The sequence below is a fragment of the Thunnus albacares genome, chromosome 6, assembly GCF_914725855.1.
Source record: "Thunnus albacares chromosome 6, fThuAlb1.1, whole genome shotgun sequence".
NCBI lineage: Eukaryota > Metazoa > Chordata > Actinopteri > Scombriformes > Scombridae > Thunnus > Thunnus albacares.
This window is the reverse complement of record NC_058111.1, coordinates 10,363,584-10,381,822: the sequence shown is the minus strand read 5'-3', so window position 1 is coordinate 10,381,822 and position 18,239 is coordinate 10,363,584. Positions and strand designations below refer to the sequence as shown.

Below are 18,239 nucleotides of genomic sequence, written 5' to 3'. Positions count from 1 at the left end.
CATTCAGCATATCGCTAGCCCCCCACACGCTCACAAGGTGCATGGACCCAGTCCTGGGACCCTTGCGTTGGGAAGGTCTTTGCATCCTCAATTACCTGGATGACTGGCTGGCGTCTGCTCATTCAAAGGAGCAGTGCCATGACAATGTGACCTGGCTCCTGCAGCACTAGAGAGCACCTAGGCCTGCACCTCAACAGGAGCTCCAGCCCTCACCGTCAGGGTAGGAAGACTTTCCCTAACTCCTGGAAGACAGGCTGCTTTCAGGGCTTGCTTGTCCCAGCTCTGTTTGGGGACCAGGGTAACCCGGAGGTTGTGGCTTTACCTCTTGGGTTGATGGCAGCCACAGCGCAAATTGTGACCCTGGCTCTTCTGAACATCTGCCCAGTGCAGCGCAGCTTCCTGAGCCTTGGACCTTGCCCACAGAGAAATCTGTAAGCCAGAGTGTTGTTGATGCACAGACTGCGTGTAGCTCTCCATTGATGGCAGCAGCCAACCAGCTTAACGTGGGGCAATGCACTGGGATCTGGGACTGCTTTGGTACAGCTGTAGCTATTCTCTCCTCCAGACAGCTCACTGTCCCCTCTTTTTCTCCATAGGGAGAGATGATCCTTCCACAGGCGCGATGGCACATCAGTGGCCACAGGGCCTCCTGTATGCCTTAGGTCTTTTGCAATCCAACAGGCATGTAAGACAGCAGGCTGGCCCCAGCAGGGGTGCATGCACATTCCACATTGGGCCTCGCTACCTTGTGGGCCTTATGGAGAGGTGCTCCTTTATCTGAGATTTGCACGGCTGCCTCTTGATCGACCCTTCCCACCTTTATCAGGTTCTACTGCATGAACATGGCAGCTGCGGCCCCATTCATTGAGCATGTGCTGGATTCAGTGCAGTAGGACATGGCCTGACATACCATGCCTCTGGGACCATGGCTGTTACAAGAATGAACCTTGGTGCAGAGTGATGTCTTTTACTTCAAAGCTAGCCTTGCAACCTGGCAGGCTAGGTGGCCTTCCCAAATTTACGACTGGCCTTAGCATCTGGCGGGGCCAGGTAAGCCTAGGTGGCATCTAGCACCTAGGTCATTGGTGTGTATATAGTGTATATTTGTAAATAGTTCCTTTATTTGAGCACGTGGGTGACTCTAGTGGTGGGGACATCATTCATACTCAACTGCCATTTCAGGCTCTCTCAGGAGCAGCTGAGTCTTCTTGGTTTCCTTGTGTTGTGTCTTATAGAGTCCCTGTACATATGGAATAGGGATGTGCACAGAGCCCAGAATTTGTATTTGTATCTATATTTGTTGAGGCAGCAAAATTATTTATATTTGTATTTGTATTCAAATAAAAGTGGAAATTGGTGTAAAAATGCAGTTTTTTGTTTTTCGTATGCTTTCAATTTTAGCATATTAAAATGTTTAAATAAGTTTTTATGAATAAACTGTCTTACTACTTATCCCACACCGGGTCTCAAACTCGAGTCTCCAGATCATGAACGACTGCGACTACTAAGCCAAACCGAGTGCATCGCTGGCATGCCAACAGACTTCTATTTATTTTTACACCCATAACACAGAGACAGCACAGTGTGTAATGTGCAGAGATGAACTTCAATCTAACTTTGTGGAAAGGAGAAGGGGAACAGCAGGTTATGGAGAGTCCCTTGGGAGCACTTGAGTGCTTGGGAATTCAGCTTTATTTCTGGGGAATACTTCAGCTTTATCTCTCCCAACTCCGGATTTGATGTCCAAATAAGGAAATATGCATCATGTAGCAGGTGGATGTGACTCCCTCTGTTGAGACCTGCTAATAGACTAACAGCAAAGCACAGGAGGGAGGCCAACATAGTGATGTAACTGACCTGCGCGCTGGTATTCGACATGTCCCGAAAATAAATCGTCTTTAAAATATTTGTATAAAATAAATATTCATAAAAAATCCACTATTTGAGCTTTGCTGAATAACATATTTGTATTCGGGCACACCCCTAATATGGAATATGTAGGTTGGAGAGATAGTCTCGCCACTATAGAGGACGGAAGGTTAAATTGTAACTCAGGTTTTCTGAGTGGAGAGACTATCTCTCCAGGTAAGAGCTGCTCCGAAACACATTCCAATCAAGGTTAATTGGAGAGGCACGCATGCATGGTGCTTAAATAACCACGGGTTGCTAATCAATGCGTGGCCACCACAGGTGTCTTAAAGAGTAATCCACATCAGCTGCCCCCATGGGGGTCAGTCTCTGCACATATGGAATATGTAGGGTGGAGAGATAGTCTCCCCACTCAGACAACCTGGGTTACAATGTAACCTCCCTTCCTTATTAGGTACACCTGTGCATTTCCTGCAAACATAAGTCAAAACATAAGTCCAAAAAATGTTTTATTAACATTCAGTGCCTTAAGTCATGTCCTCTTGTTCTTGAGAATCTAGGTTTTTATTTTTGCAAAACAAATTACAAGCAGAGTTTATCAGGCAGATTCTGCTATTATATAAACACAGTGTCTTTAAATTTAGCTTATTTTAGCAGTTTTGCAATATGGAAAAACACCCATCAGATCATCATGTAGTGAGATCAGATTTACATGATATTGAACAATTGGCTAAATGAGTAAATGACATGTAAAAAAATGAAAATAATCTGGAAATTTAATAAGTTTTTTTGGCAGCTAGTAAAAAAAAGATTTGGGAATTTGGACTCCTGACCTCAGTAGACTATTCTAAATTCCTTGCTATGGCCCTGTTAACTTTTTTCTGCATTAGGCGCTGTCAACAAACTCTTCAAGGCTTGATTTCTATAATGATGCTTTTGTTACATGCTCCATTTTGTCATTATTTCCTTCAAAAATGAAAAAACAAGACCATATTTCTAGCTGTAGTACTCAGAAGCAGGAGTTTTCTCAAGAGGTTGTAAAGGCAGGCAGCAGTAAGCTTGTCAAGCTTTTTTTTCTTTCCATCTGGTCCGGCTTGCTGTGAGCTGAGCTCAGTGGACTCATCCCACCAGCAGAGTGCGTCCCTGCGCCATTTAGAGAAAGTGGGGATGCCTCCTACCGGAGCAGAACCCACTCCCCGTTTTCTGTGAAACTGTGAAAAGGAAAAGCCCTCTTGTGATTTTTTTTCTAACACTGTCAGAAAGCCCATGCACTGCGAGCTTTCTCCACCACCTACACTGCATACAGGACTCTCCCGAGATGCTGTCGAACAATCCTCACGTCGGGCACAAAGTGGCAGGCTGTTTGGTTTTCCTCTCCTTCTGTAAGTACTCACTTTACTTTCTAATCCCCATGTCAGTAGGCTCGGACCAGACAGACAGCTGTGAGGGACATAATGACACCCTGAACGGTAAACAGGTTGTCTCTGTTTTGAAAGGGGAAGCTTGTGTTTGGAAAGAGGCGTCAGTGTAGCGCTGGATTCAATGTTTCTAGCGACTAGAAGAGACGAGCTGTGAGTGTATTTTCATAACTGTTTCAGAAGTGCGGAGCCATGATTCGCCTCAACTTCCTGAGGAGTTGAAAGGCGATTTACACGTATCGGTTGCCATGTGGGTTTGTGCAAACCAAGGACTGTAAGTTTACATTGGAGTTACACACAGGGAAATGTTTCTTATTTGGAGTCATGTTTTTAAAACACAATTTCTGCTGAAATCAGTTTCCGACAAGCGTCAGGCATTAAGTAGCTTCCCACTGACACATCGGCGTTGCACTAGTGGTAGTTAAGCCTGGGGATGAATGCACCTCAGGCTACAGCTACTGTAAGCTTTACTAAGTCAGGGTTTTCTCTGTCATTCTGCATGTGTACCGGGAACATGCAACAAAAGTATAAGAATAAATGACAGCCGCAGTTATGTGATTCATAGTGATTTATTTATTTTTCTGTTGCTGTACGGGGGATAAAATGAAAGTGGCATTGTACTTTTAATTTTAAAAAAAAGTTAAATTTGTTGTAGAAGCATGTTAAAGTGTTGAAAATTTACATTTTTGCTTCCTTCTGTTGACTTAATTGCTTAATTGACATATCTTTCTTAAAAGACAAATATTAAAGGTGAATTTAATCTCACAGTTTCAAGCACTGCAGGACCTCACATATACCTTTAGCTGATAAGATCTCTATAAATACAGCATGTCCTAGCATATGTTCTGTACATGCAGAATATATTTAGTGATGTGTCCATTGGGTGGGGTGCAGCACCTAATGTGTGGCTGCAGCTGTGGCGAGAATTGCAGTGGGTGACCAATATTGCAGCCCAGTGTGTCATGTGGATGTTCTCCTGAACAGAATGAGATAAATGCTGAGCGCAGGAGAGTCTCCCTGCCTTGCAAGGACAGAAAATTGTAATAATGAAATGAAAAGGCACAGAATACACAAGAGTCTGCAAATATTTTAGTAGGGCGAGAAAGGGCAACATCTTGTGTGAGGAAAATAACAAAAAATAGTGACATTTCTGTCATGTTTAGGGCGATGTGAAGAACACAGATAGGTACAAGCTCAATACAGTCTGAATCTATGAATCTAAATGTAGCAAGAAAATGCTACTGATAACACTGATTTATTATTAATTGGATACAAACTTGGATTATCAGTTTGTAACCTACACTTTGTCACACTCTTCTCCTTTCCTTCTCCTGAAGATATTGTGCATTGAGCAAAAACATACCATAGAACAGCTATTGAAGCTTGTGGATGTATCAAAAATACAGATGCAGTCTGAGCAGTATGGGGTGCCAGGGTCACTGTTCCAAGCTGCCGTTACCCTGTGCACTAGTGAGAGCTTTGTGTATTTGGCACTGAGTCAAGCACGTTTAGTTTGGCATCAGACTCTGACAAGACTGCTTGTCTGCTCTCCCTGTATGTAATATTCATGGACCTAACATCAAGAAGTAGCCAAGGTCTGGAGAGTGTCCATTTTGGTGACATTAGGGTGCCACCTCTGCTGTTTTTCAATGATGCCGTCCACGAGGCTTCAACAGACTGTCATCTCTGATGTGCACTCGAGCGGTTTGCAGTTGAGTGTGACGCAGTCAGGATAAGGAGCGGCACCTCCAAGTTTGAGACTGCAACACTGTTTCTTAGTCCACATGGATCACATTTCAACTGTAGCACGTACAGTGGCGTCCACCATGTCTGCATTTGAATGTGGATATGTGGATACTAACATGATTTACAGTGATTTTTGGCAAAAGGGTGCTTTACTGAATTGTGGATTTGATTATTAAAGCTGAACTCTGTAAAAAAACAAACAAACAAAAAAAAACTATCAATCTTTGGGGCTGCAGTTAATGATTATTTTCATTACTGATGAATCAGCCAATTCTTTTGTTGATTTAATAATTTGTTCCATAAAATATCAATAAAATGCTGTAAGAGACCAATACCCAATGGTATTCAGTTTACAATCATAAGCAGCAAATCATCACAATTGAGAGGCTGAAACTAGGACATTTTTGGCATTTATGCTAGAAACAAATGATTAAAAGATTCAGTAATTATAGTTGCTGATTAATTCTCTGTCAGTTGACTAATTGTTTCAGCTGTACTGTTATATGCGAGTGTGAAATAGTACAAATCGTTCTTCATACTCTGGGTTTGAGAAATGTTCATTGCACCTGTTGGATTAACAATGCAACTAACTAACTGAGTCATTCAATGAAATTTTCATTGCATACCAATGAGCTACTTCTCAAAGGTTATAACTACTTTGTCATCTTGATTCTAGTTTGAACACGCAGAAAGTTTCAGATTTAACTCTAAGGAAAAGAAAAGTTAGTTTTCCTCATTGAAGTGACTGAATTCAGAGTTGTCTTGGAAGTTTTATTCAGAAGTGACAGTAAAAAGGACTGTGAGAGTGATATGGGTGATGGTGGTGTGGAGAGAATGGAGAAAAGCTCTGAAACAACTGGGCTCTCAAAAAAAACTGTCTTTGTTCTGACCGTCAGCTGTGGTCAAAAGTTTTGGATTGTGGCTGAAGGAATAAGATCACGGACAAGTTGAGTTTTCTCTGCAGGCTGGATGACTTCACTTTTGTGTGACAGGGTGAGAAGGTTTGGGATTTAAGTGGACCTCGGGGGTCTATCTGCTGCTGTGGCTCATCAATGCCCTCCAAAGACGCCCCACCCTCTTAGATCCAGGATATGCAGTATCCTGCATGTCTAACTGGTCTGGGGGGTGCTTTAGGAAGAACTGAAAGAAGCTGCTGGAGCAAAGTCTCCTCTGTGTACTTGTCTGTGTGACACTCCTGAATGAGCAGCTGTATGGGATGGATGGATGGAGGTCTTAGTCGTATAAACAAAATGAATAATGTGAAAATCATTTTAAAAGATTAATTTCACCTTTAGTTTCCTGAAAATGTAGGGATACTAGGAGAGGGCAATATGATGATACATCATCAGATGATATGAATTTTTCTACTGTCAGAAATGTTGCTGCATCTCTCCCTTTGATATCTGTGGTTGTATTAGGCCAATGTGGACATAGTTGCAAATCAATGAGCCAGGGCTGAAACGAACCGTTACTTTCATTATCGATTAATCTGCAGATTGCGTTCTTAATTAATCAGTCAGTAGTTTAGTCCATGAAATGTCAGAAGATAGTGAATAATGCAGTTGCAGTCTTTACATAGTCTTTTCTGACCAGCTGTCCCAAACCCAAAGAGATTCAGTTAGCCATCATATTAGAAAAAAGCAGCAAATCTGCACATTAGAGAAAGTGGAGCCAGATATCTTTTGGTATTTTTGATTCCATTTTTTAAAAATTATTAACTGATTATCAAAATTATTGCTTATTTGTAGTGTGGCCACTTATATTTTGAGCTGGGGAGTAAGCCAGTTTGTCAGCATATTTGAGATATATTCTCGATCAGTAAACTAATGTCTTATGGTTTTTAAGACACCATACACCTTGTTTTTAGTGCAGTTATTTTGTTGATGCGTTATTATAGCCATATAGAGTATCAATGGTAGTGAGGGTGCTGCATACTAAGCAGTGGTTAAGTTAAAAAAAAAACCCACTAAATATAATGTAATTAATTTTAAAAGACATTGAATTAAGAGAGAACTCCAGCTAGAAACTCCTAACTGGGTTAGGTGTTGCCTGTATGGGTCCTCAATGGCTGCTAGTGTTGCTCAAGTTTGAATAAAAAGTTTAAATTTAATATGACACAACACCAGATGAAGCCTGTGCCTCCTGCATGCTAACAGTTTGCCGAGCAGTTCTCAAAAATACAAATCAGATGCATTATTACAACTGTATGAGCAGCGCAAACAGCATACCATCTGTGCCAGTCCTTTGAGGAGCTGCTTTTATTATAATAGCTTTTCCTGCCTGTGTCCCCACAAGGAGTCATAATTATTCCATGAAAGAAACATAGGAAGAAACACGGACTTCTTTTAATTAACTTGACAGATTTTTCAGCAACATTAAAAAAACAGGTTAAAGCTGGATTAAGTCATTTTTGATCTCTAGGGGACCAGAAAATAGAGTCCAAATCTCACAGTAAGAAACCTTGATATACTCAATCAATTTATTATCTTGTTAAATGTTTTCAAATTGAACAGAAAGCAGATTTTCTATGTGACTGCACTCCTTGAATGTACAGAGAAAAGAATAAGACTGAGAGGGTTCATAACAGAAATAACTGGAGTTTTTTCACAGGCACCAACCCAAACACCTGAGCCAGCATAGAAGGATTCTGCAAAACCCCAGGATATGTTTAATGACAACATTGTCTTTGTTCCATTTCCAAAATTTTGCAGTTTCTACAATATGTGCACATGGCAGCAAGGTATGGTTATGGTTACTGAAGATTGTGGTTATGGTTAAAATACAAAGGCAAACATCTGAGCTGTGACAAACACCTGAGTGAAAGATGGACTCGCTACACACCTGCTCACCACCCCAACCTCCACACTCTTAGTTTCTGCCTCACTACATAAAGGCCACAATACTTTCAGTGCAGAATCATCCAATAATGACAATACGCAGCTAGAGTGCTAGTTATCTACCTTTTTTTTACAGTCAGTACCTCGGCTGATTACAGACTACCTCTAATTTGCATAAACAGTGCGAAGTGAAAATTCCCCTTGTGTTAAATCTGAATGCATCTTAATGGCCCACAGACATGAGAATCCTATTTGAGTCCTCTTTTTCACCACCTGTGGAATGAAAGTCCAATATTCACATTTATTTCTGGGATAATCTTCCAACTCCTGAGGAAAGTATCTGAATCTATTTTATTGGCAAATCTGTAACTTTCTTAACCAGTCACATTCCGCCATTTTGTGCGTTCTTGTTTGAGCTGTCTATAGTTTTAAAAAAGTGGTTGGGGAAAGCTGAATCCAGCTTTAATGGCCCTCAGCTTGGGCTTGTTTGTGCACTGGTCTCAGAAGTGGTTTCTGGATGGAAACCATAAATATCAGCATTGTGATGTGAAATGCACTTTTTTTTTTTAGATATTATTCTCTTTGCCAGATAAAACAACTCTTTTGGGGCCATTGTACCTGCAGTTTGGACTCTTCACAATTCAGCCTCTTTGGAAACCTGTTTTGGTCCTATGTTGCTTTGAACACTCACACATGGATGTGGTGATTATCGGATGTCGCTTTAAAGCTGAAACTGACTGCTAATTAGAATTCAAGTTAATATAATACACCTGCATAGCTGCCTGTGTTAATGTGATTTAGTTACTTCAAAGTACTTTCATGTGGTGCATTTTTTCCCGCTCCCTTTGTTACCATTAAATCCTGGATAAAGTGGTAAGTTAAGTCAGACACAAACTGTCAAACAAGCAAATCATTACTTCATTGCTATATGAATCTGGCTCTGAGTAAAACCCTTCATTTCAAACAAAGAGGAACTGTAATCTTGCAAAGTAGATACCTAATATAACACATACTTTCCATATTTATTTGATCAGATTTTTAAAAATTCTGCTAGATATATCAACCTGATTCTCTCCCTTTGTTATGAGAACACTGTCTCTCGGCTAATTGCATTGGACATCTGCTTTTATTACAATGACAATGTAAATTGCTTGTTGAAAAGCATTCAGCTAAACCATTCAGAGCTTTCATCATGTAGAGTGATTTCCAGAGTTTCTGAAATCAAAGCAAGCAAGTTCCCCCTAGCGTGGCTCAATTGAAAACATGGTCGAAACAAAAGACTTGATTGTGCAGGTTGAGGAGGCGATGAGATGGAGGTGTTCCCATCAGCACTCCTGACATTATGTAGGGAGTTACTTCCTCTCTCCCTCTGCCTCACTCTGCCTCATCTTCTCCAGGGTGAGCCATGAAAAGATGGGAAGTTTGAGCAGATGCAGCAGAATGTATTGTGAACTCGAATGTATTCCTTCAGGAAGCTTTGTTTCACGCCAAATGTTGCATTTTTAATACTGACAGAAAGTGGGATGCCAGATGACAATGTATTTCTGCTTGCTCCACAGAGCTCATGATTTGCTGGATCAGATTTTATGTTTCTGAACTTCACATGGTACTAGCATTAATGGAAATGAGATAATAATGTGTTTATTTGGCTTTTTATTGCTGATTTTAAAAAAGGAGGCAGCATAATGGCCAAACAACTTGCAAATTGTTATATTTCTCACATTCAACAATTTAGCTGCCTTTTTTCAGCAAGCTGGTGCTTACTTTTTCTTTAGGAGCCATATGTTCTGAGAGATAGAGCATGAAAAATGAATGAATGAATATTTATTTTGAGCTCGACAGATCATTCTTGACCTTGGACACAGCAGTTGACACAACAATCTTCGCTTAAGGTACACTTATTTGCTTGTTCTGGAGGTTTGAACCATAGAACACGGTCTTCATCAGGAGTTAAAATTTGCTAAGTTTGCTCACTTTCCATTATTCTGAGCACCTCTCATCGGTGTCGGCTTAAAAGTGGCTTAAAACACATCGCACTCCAGTACACCATGATTTAGTCACCAAACATTTTCGGCTATCTTGCCTTCATCAGGGTGGTGTCTGCGGATGTTTTCATTTTCCTCAATTGCAATTCACTGATCAATCACCATAGATACCAAGCTTAAGAAACAACATTGTCATCATGTTCTCTTAAAAAATATATATATATATATCCTTACTCTTGTTTCAAGAATTCATCAATCTTTAGATGACTTGCATTCCTGCACCTCACTGTTTGTGTGTCCTCAGAGTTAGAAATTAAAAGTTGAGCCCAGCAGTTCATTCAATAGGCATTAATATGATCAATATTTATTTTGAACATTAAAACAGCTGAAAATTCACAGGATTTATAGGATTTGCAGAATAAGCAGGTCTTGGGTGTGTTCTCCCCATTTGTCTGATTACTTTCTCTTATTGGAAGATTATCCTGAGCTATCTTCAAACTGCAGTGTCCTCTCAGAGCAGCAAATAAGACATCTTTGATGTGAGGAAACATAAAACTGTGTGTGAAAATCAGATCTACTCCTTTTAAAAAATCTGTGGTGAAGCCTTTAGATATGATCATCACCTTGATGGGCTTTATCTGCTCTTTTAAACATGTCTTTTTGAAAGAAACATGAAAAATACATAGTTATGCCTTTGCTGTAAGTTTTGGACTGAGGGGAAGCTGGCTTGCGTCCATTGTTGTTTTTTTGGTGCATTCATGACTAAAATAATTAGGTTCATTACGTTCGTTTGTTCTGAACTGGTGGCTCCACTCCAGGCTTTACACATAGAAGTGTTTTGAAGTTAACTCAGCTCTTTGAATAATTTAAGAAGAGGGTTTCCTTGCAATGGATGGAATTAATATCTGACCAAATTACTGCATATTGGGTCAAAAAAGCCAACCACAGAGATTGTATCTATGTTATGAAATATGTACATTTATATTGGACTTTTTATTGCAAAACTGTGTGTATCTGTGTAGTACTTTCAACTATATGAAAAAACATCAGTTGGCTTGTTCCTAGAAAACATATCTGCTGCTTTTGTGCTTTAATCAACACTCTCAGTTGCCCGTTGCAGCAAGTCAGAAGCGGGAATTTAACTCTTTCTCAGCCGTATCACCTAATTGAAGTCAGCTTTAAAGCTGACTGACACTGGAGTGCAGACAGCCTGATTTAATATAAACTGGTGTATAAATTCATTCTCAGTGACACCGGTGTTTTTGATGTATTGATTCCTGGGAATCTTTCTGCAAAGATTTTCTTGTCTCAGAATCAATGGCAATGTAATTGCATAGAAAGTCTTTGGGGTCTAATTACAAAGTTGGATAGATGAGTGGTGCAGTGCACTCTCAGAGATCCAACACAGACTCAGAATGAAGGAATTAGTCTCTGAGTTACCTTTAATTTTTCTTTTCCAGATAATCGCGGGAAGCAGGTTGTTCTTGCAAACTTGCTTTTGTAAGGCAGCTTCTACTCAGAAAAGTGAATTATCTGGAAGACAAACTGAGACAATTTATGATTCAGTTCAAAAGGACTCATTGCTGTTTGTGTCTGGCCCTGAAATTATGTAATTTTTCTCTTTTCTTTTGTTACAGTTCACATCGACTTTGCTGCTAGCAGCTCAGGAAAAGGCTCACAGGTAAGAACTGCCCTGGACACTGTGCTGTTTGTTTATCCTATGTACAAACTGGTCTGGAAACTTGTGCTTGATAATTACTGTTAATCATTCATTTCCTTGTTACCTCACCTCTATTAAAACCTTAATTAGCTGACCAACTGAAATAAATGACCATGCTTTATTCTTTTTAATGGATTAATTATCGCCCCCCGGATTAGAAGTGTAATTTGCTCTGCAATACAAATCCATTCACTCCTTCTTCACGTGCAAGATGATTTTCATGCTGTTGCATTTTCTTAGTCTGCAGTTGCTGCTCGATAAATAATTAACATGTTCAGTCGCTCTACTTCTTATTGGTGTGAGAAGAGGTTGACAGTAAGCCTCCTGGCAGAGGTGCTTAGCATTGCAGAAATGGGAAATTACTGTCTTGCCTCTTATTGATGTCAACCATTTCTTTCCACAAGAAGGAAGTTTTGCCCTTTTGCTTGTCACTATTTCATTTATCTCACTGTATGTATGTTAGGCAAAAATAGTTATGAACTAAATGCTCAGTGCAACTGTGAAAATAAAAAAACATCATGAAACAGTAGGTTCTCTTGTTAGAATGTGTTTTATAAGAAGCACACAAAGATATTTGCCTCTAATTTGAACAAAAAAGTAGTTTCATATTTTCCTTAAATCGGTTTAAATCAGTAAGTAGTAGTTGCTTAAATCAGTAATTGTATCACTTTTTAAAAGATCAAACATACTCGATCAAAGCACTATCTCAGGTAAAAAACAGAAGTATAAAAGAACGATTAGGGACAGCTGCCTGTCAAAGTAATAAAAGCAAAGATTTAAATGACATCCATTCAGGACAAGAAACCCATGAAAGGAGTGAAAAGCAGTGTTTTTTGCAACAATGGAAACATAATCAGGAATAAAAGTCATGTCTAGTATGTCTGATGTGCTGTAAAAAAGAAATGATAAAAGTTGAGAAACTGATTTACGTTGTACTTAAACTAAACTAAAACTACTTAAAAGTTTTAATACATGTATTATGAGATGTAAATGTCTGCGGAAAGCAGGAAGACAACCTAAATAAACATTTCAAAGTTTTTCTATGTCATACGTGCTCGGCCCTGTAACGGACTTCACTACTGGTTTACCGCACGAGGCTCTGTCTCGGCACCTGAGAAAGACCTTTGCACTCACCGCACTTTCCTGCTCAGCGATGGCTCAGTCCATCCCTTATTACATACAGGTCATTACATACAGCCTCCCTGGCCAGTTGGGGTCCAGAGTTCCCCCCACCACATCAACCTGCTGGAGCTCACAGCAATATGGAAGGTGCTGCACCACTTTGCCTCACAGCTGAGTGGGAAGCACATCATGGTGAGGTCAGACAATACCACAGTGGTGTCCTACCTCAACATACTCCGGGGTGTCAGATCTCCAGCTCTGCACAGGATGGCGGTTTCCATTCTGACCATCTCTGCTCCCTGAAAGCCTGCCACGTTCCAGGGTCCCTCAACACGGGGTTGGACAGGATGTCAAGAGGGGGTCCACTCGAGGAGGAGCGGAGCCTCTCCCCAGACATGGTCTCACAGATCTGGCAACAGTGTCTTCACTGGTTCTCCCTGAGGACAACCGCCATCCTCTTGTGTTCGATTCTGGGATGACACCTCATGGTCTGGAGGTTTAGAGGGTGAGACTGAGTGGCTTTGGTCGGCCATGGTTGTCTGTACGATTCAGAAGGCACGTTCGCCATCCACCTCCAGGGCTTACACAGTTCAGTGGCAGGTGTTTGCAGACGGGTGCGAGGCCAGGAACCTCAATCTGCATTCGTGCCCCCTGCAAGGTATTATATACATATTTTTATATAGATAGATAGATAGATAGATAGATAGATTCTGTGCAGGACTTATTTGATAGTGGTTGTGCTGCATCCACATTGGGGGTGTTTGCAGCAATGATTACAGCAGGCCACAATGGTTTAGACCGCTTCATGGCCAGGAGGCATCCACTGGTGAAGCACTTCCTGCAGGGGGCCCGCACGCTGAGGCCCCCTAATTGACACTTCATCCGTCTGTGGGACCTTCAAGCAGTGCAGGGCGGTCTAGTGGGTCTGCCTTTTGAGCCTACGGGTCAGGCAGACCTGGAGTTACTGTCAATCAAGACAGTGCTCCTCTTAGCCCTGGCATCGGCCAAGAGGTGACCTTTGTGCCTTGTCTGTGCATCCCTCCTTATGTCTATCAGCGAGATAGGGGGTTGGTAGAACTACGTCCAAATCCGTCCTCTGGCTCGAGGGTCATTCGCCTGAAGGCTTTTTCCCCCCTCCTGACGGGGAGGGGGAGTACCTTCACATTCTGTGCCCTGTACGCATAGTCTACTATTATGTGGAGTCATAGACTGTAAAAAATATGGATGTAGCCACCGCAACGTCACCATTTGGTCTCTGAAGAAAGGTTTTGAAGCACAAAGTGGGCGGCTCCAGCCGTCGCCATCTTGGCAGTGCCTGGGCAAATAGGTGGAGCTGAGGTGGGCCGAATGAAGCCTGGTTCTGAAACAAGCCACCTAGCGACTAGCGACCTGTCACTCAAAGTGGCCACATCCTTAATAATGCGTAACTTTAAGGCTTTATAAAATTTAAAAGGGGGAGTTATACAGTTGTCATGAAATGAAACGAGGCTGTAAACATATTTATTTCCACTGTAAAGTTGGGCATTTTTACATAGGGGTCTATGGAGATTAGCTCACTTTTGGAGCCGGGTCGCCGGGTTCAGACCCAGTCACAACCAGCCTTGGTTCGTGTCCAGCTGGGAGTACATCTCATTCCTAACGGCCTTCGCCTTAGGTTTCAACCAATAGCAACAATACAACATAGAAATAATAGTTACATGGATGTAATGCAAGTTCTGTGAGTACATGCATAGCCCTATAACCACAAGCCAAGCTGGCCCCAGTTGTTTGTTGCTGGGCTTTATAGGGGGAGTGTGCTGCGTGGTAGCTACCTCCTGATTGGGCAGTGAGTTTATAGAGTTTTCTCAGGTGCCAAGACGGCGTCTCATAGGGTAAACCCATAGTAAAGCCCGGTACTACACATATATTCATAGAACTGGAGTTATATCCATGTAACAACTATTTTCTGTCCTCTCTTCTGTTCTTGACCCTGACTCGTAGTGCTTTTGAGAGCTCGCCAGGGGGTTGTTGCCTAGTTACCGCAAGACCGTGGCAGTAGATCGTCTCCTTCACTCTTTCAACATACCTTCTTTTTTTCTTTTTTCTTTTGCTGCATTAGTTTTTTCCATTTGACATTTTATCCCAGACAGCAGAGGACGAAATTAGTTATACAAGTCTTATCATATCAGTAGTTTCTTGCATTCAGTAATATTTGCACCGTTTTTCTTCACACAAAGCTCAACTGCAAAGTTGGAAACCAGGTTGTTGCCCCCTTTTTAGGTCTCCTGAGCTGAAGAACAACATTAATTAGAAAGGAATACAGATTTTTAGGTCATGGAAGCATTCCAGTTTAGCTATGGAAAGTCATGGAATTTACATCAGGGCAATGGCGTGAGGCCTTGCAGTCATTTACATATACAACCTTTTTGCAACACATGCTTATAAATTAGTGGACTACAAAGTAAACACACTTGATTTATTATTTCAAAAGTAAACCAGTCTCTGAATAACACAGTTAATTATTGCTCATTACACAGAGGATTATTGACTCTCTAGCAAAGCTGCTATATATTGTATGAGGGACCTTTTTTTATTAGTGTAGCTTAAAACAGTCTTTTACCAAATAATCCTAAAGAAATAAAGATCTTGTACAATAGAATACAATACAGTTTCTGGATCAAAAAAATATAATTAATGTGTTCTGAACAATCCAAACGCAAAATAATTTTGATTCTTGTCTCTTCAAAAAAAAAAAAGTGTCATCACATTTGTTTCAAAGATGTGGTTCTCAAAATCCTCAGCACACAACAGCCATAACTCATTTCCTCAACACATCAGACATGATTAATATTTCTTTTAACTATATAATCTTAACAACATAACTATATATAACTATATTTTTGTGTTCTTCACATTACAGTACTTCCACCAAGTTTTCAGCCACTGATTTTGGCATGAAAATCAACTTGCAGGAACTTGACACAGTTGTCTCACCACAATCTCAAAGAGCTTTTTTGATTTTTACAAGCTAAGTTTATTGACTTGGCAGTGATTTTTTTTGAAAAACTACATTGGAATTTGCAACCTTTTTGTGTTATGCAGTATATGGCAGTAATGTTGCAAGTCAATGTGAAAAATGTGATTATCCGAAGAATCCATTTATTATCATAATTGTAGTATTTAATAGGGCTGGAGTCAACCAAAGAAAGTATTGGTCAAATCGTTCATAATCTTCAATTAATCGAGTCGCGCAGGGCAGGGGATGTAACGGGACAGAGTGAGCTCAGCAGCCACACATTTCTCCATTCTGTATTCCTCTCTTTAGCGTCTTCAGGTTAGGCTAACCCATTGTTGCTAACTTTGGAGCTAACCCCCTTCACTTTTCCAGCACTTGGGGAAACAACAGACGTGACTTTTTAGCATTTATTAACTAACACACTGTAGTCTGTACTGTACATTTACTGCCAGACTGACAACTTACTGATAACCTTTCCTCTGCCCCGCTTGCATCCACCATTACTTTCCTGCCACTCACTCGTTCCCACTCGCTACGCAAACACTACACACTGCCCTATTCCTAAACGGAGTTACGCTACCAATAGTTTCCAAGGTAACAACATAGAGGTTGACTCACGTATCAGAACAACACTGCACAAAGACTCCCAAACGCTATTGATTTCTGAATGAATGGATATTTAGCGTTATTTTTGGCATTAAAAATATTTTTTTGGCCTGGCATGGGTGGTTCTCGTTTTTTTAATTATAGGAAAAACACTGAGTCAGTTAACATTGAGTAAACGTGGAGTACAGTTAGACCTAGTGGTCTCCGTTAGGTTGGGCGAGTTCATAATTGTAAAAACAACAGGGGTGTTTTGAATACACCTCCGTTTTCACAGGTAATTTGTTAGGTGTCTGTCCTTCCCACTGCAGGAAATAATGGATTAATCCTGGAAGGCTATTGATGTAGCACTTTTCTCCTTATGAAAATAACGCGGAGATTATTCGACCAATGAGAATTTGGTCGGACGAGAGCATATCGACCAACTAATCGACCAGGAGACCACAGCCCTAGTATTTCATTGATTGATCAATTGGCTCCCCAGTAACATCAGAAAAATATGTTAATAACATTGGTGTAGGCTTTGCAATTTACGGTGTCTGCATTTTTTGCATTTAACGGACTTAGACTGACATCGTGGATTTTGAAAGCACTGTTTGATCAGAGCTTATTTCAGCTGATTTTAGGGCCAAATGGTCAGCAGAGATGATCTGGCACTGCATAAGAGAGGATTTCCCATCTGACTTCAAACAGCTGGGTTCATCCCATCATGATTAAAATCTGCCTAAACCTGCAGGGGCTCCTGTAGTGTGTGATATGAGTGCGTGATCTTAGAATGCAAAGAAGAAACAGAAACAGAAAACAGAAAAACAGTGTTAAACTCAAAACAATTTTACACAAGTTTTTAGAAAACTGATAAGTTAAATGTCAGTGTGACTCCAAGATCCATGCATTCTTCCAATGACAGAAAATGATACTATAAAAAGATAATCTATTTCAATTTTCAGGCAGGAGTTGTTAAGTTATATATTTTGCATTGATCAGTATCATTGCATGTAACATGGCTACAAATGTAATGATGTTTAATGGATGTAATAATGTAATAATGTTTAATACTGTAGCTGCAGCAGTAAACATCATAGTGTAATTTTCAGTAGTTGTCTTTGAACACAGTCTGTGGCTTGCTCATGGAACAAGATTTTTCAGCGTCTCCACCTCCTTTGAAGACAGCCTCAAGCCTCTGATGACTGGCATCAGTTTAAACATAGAATGGCTTGGAGAAATTGGCAAAGGCAAGCACAGGTACCATGATTATCTCCTGCTCCAGGGCCTAATGAACCGCCTAAACAAGTGTATAACAAGTTTGCTAATGTAAGCAGAAGTGCCTTGATCTGCTGCACTCAGAGGACTCAGAACAGTGAGAGAATGCATGAGGACTACACAGTGTGTGAAATTATTTACAAACTTCCTGTTGAGGGTCCTGCAAAGCCAGTGAATGACTTCAACTTGTTAATAGCCCCTTTTACACAGCCTGTTCAAGGCAGGAATGTTGCACTGTTATCAGTAGTTAAAGTTCTCAGGCACCGGAGCAAAAACTTGGAAAAGCACTCAGCAGCCAGACATTTCTCCGTTCTCTGTTTAAGAGCAGCTGAGATTGACAGTAAAATGAGAGCATATATTATATGATATTTTAATGGGCAATAAAAAGAATTTACAAATAAAATAATTATCCACCAATACATTGTTCAAATTAAAAAAGGGATTTACAAAAAACGCTTTAAAATAGTTAATAAGTACATCATTTAAAAATACATTAATGAATACCTGATAAATAATGGAATTTCAAAAACCAATAAACCAATTATTTAATGTGAGTATTACAAACCGCTGTGCAATGTTTTTCTGATTAACCTTTAAATGCAATAATCTGTCACTCCAAGCAGACTTGCTGGATCGTATTTCATTGTCTCACCGGCACTTTAAACAACATGCCCATACCAACAC

The 18,239-nt window shown here is 40.5% G+C and overlaps 1 protein-coding gene across 2 annotated transcripts in view; it reads left to right on the top strand.

Annotated features, from left to right (window-relative positions):
• The first annotated feature begins 3,015 nt into the window (after positions 1-3,015).
• The window catches only part of b3glcta (beta 3-glucosyltransferase a), a 69,680-nt gene continuing 54,456 nt past the window's right edge, over positions 3,016-18,239 (top strand). Inside the window, exons 1-2 of one of the 2 annotated variants that reach the window (XM_044354852.1) lie at positions 3,016-3,251; positions 11,493-11,536. In XM_044354852.1, the coding sequence (XP_044210787.1) occupies positions 3,188-3,251; positions 11,493-11,536 (108 nt within the window). In that variant the 5' untranslated portion in view covers positions 3,016-3,187. Of the gene's footprint in view, positions 3,252-11,492; positions 11,537-18,239 lie in introns of those variants that run through there. The other variant, XM_044354854.1, reaches the window with a different exon arrangement.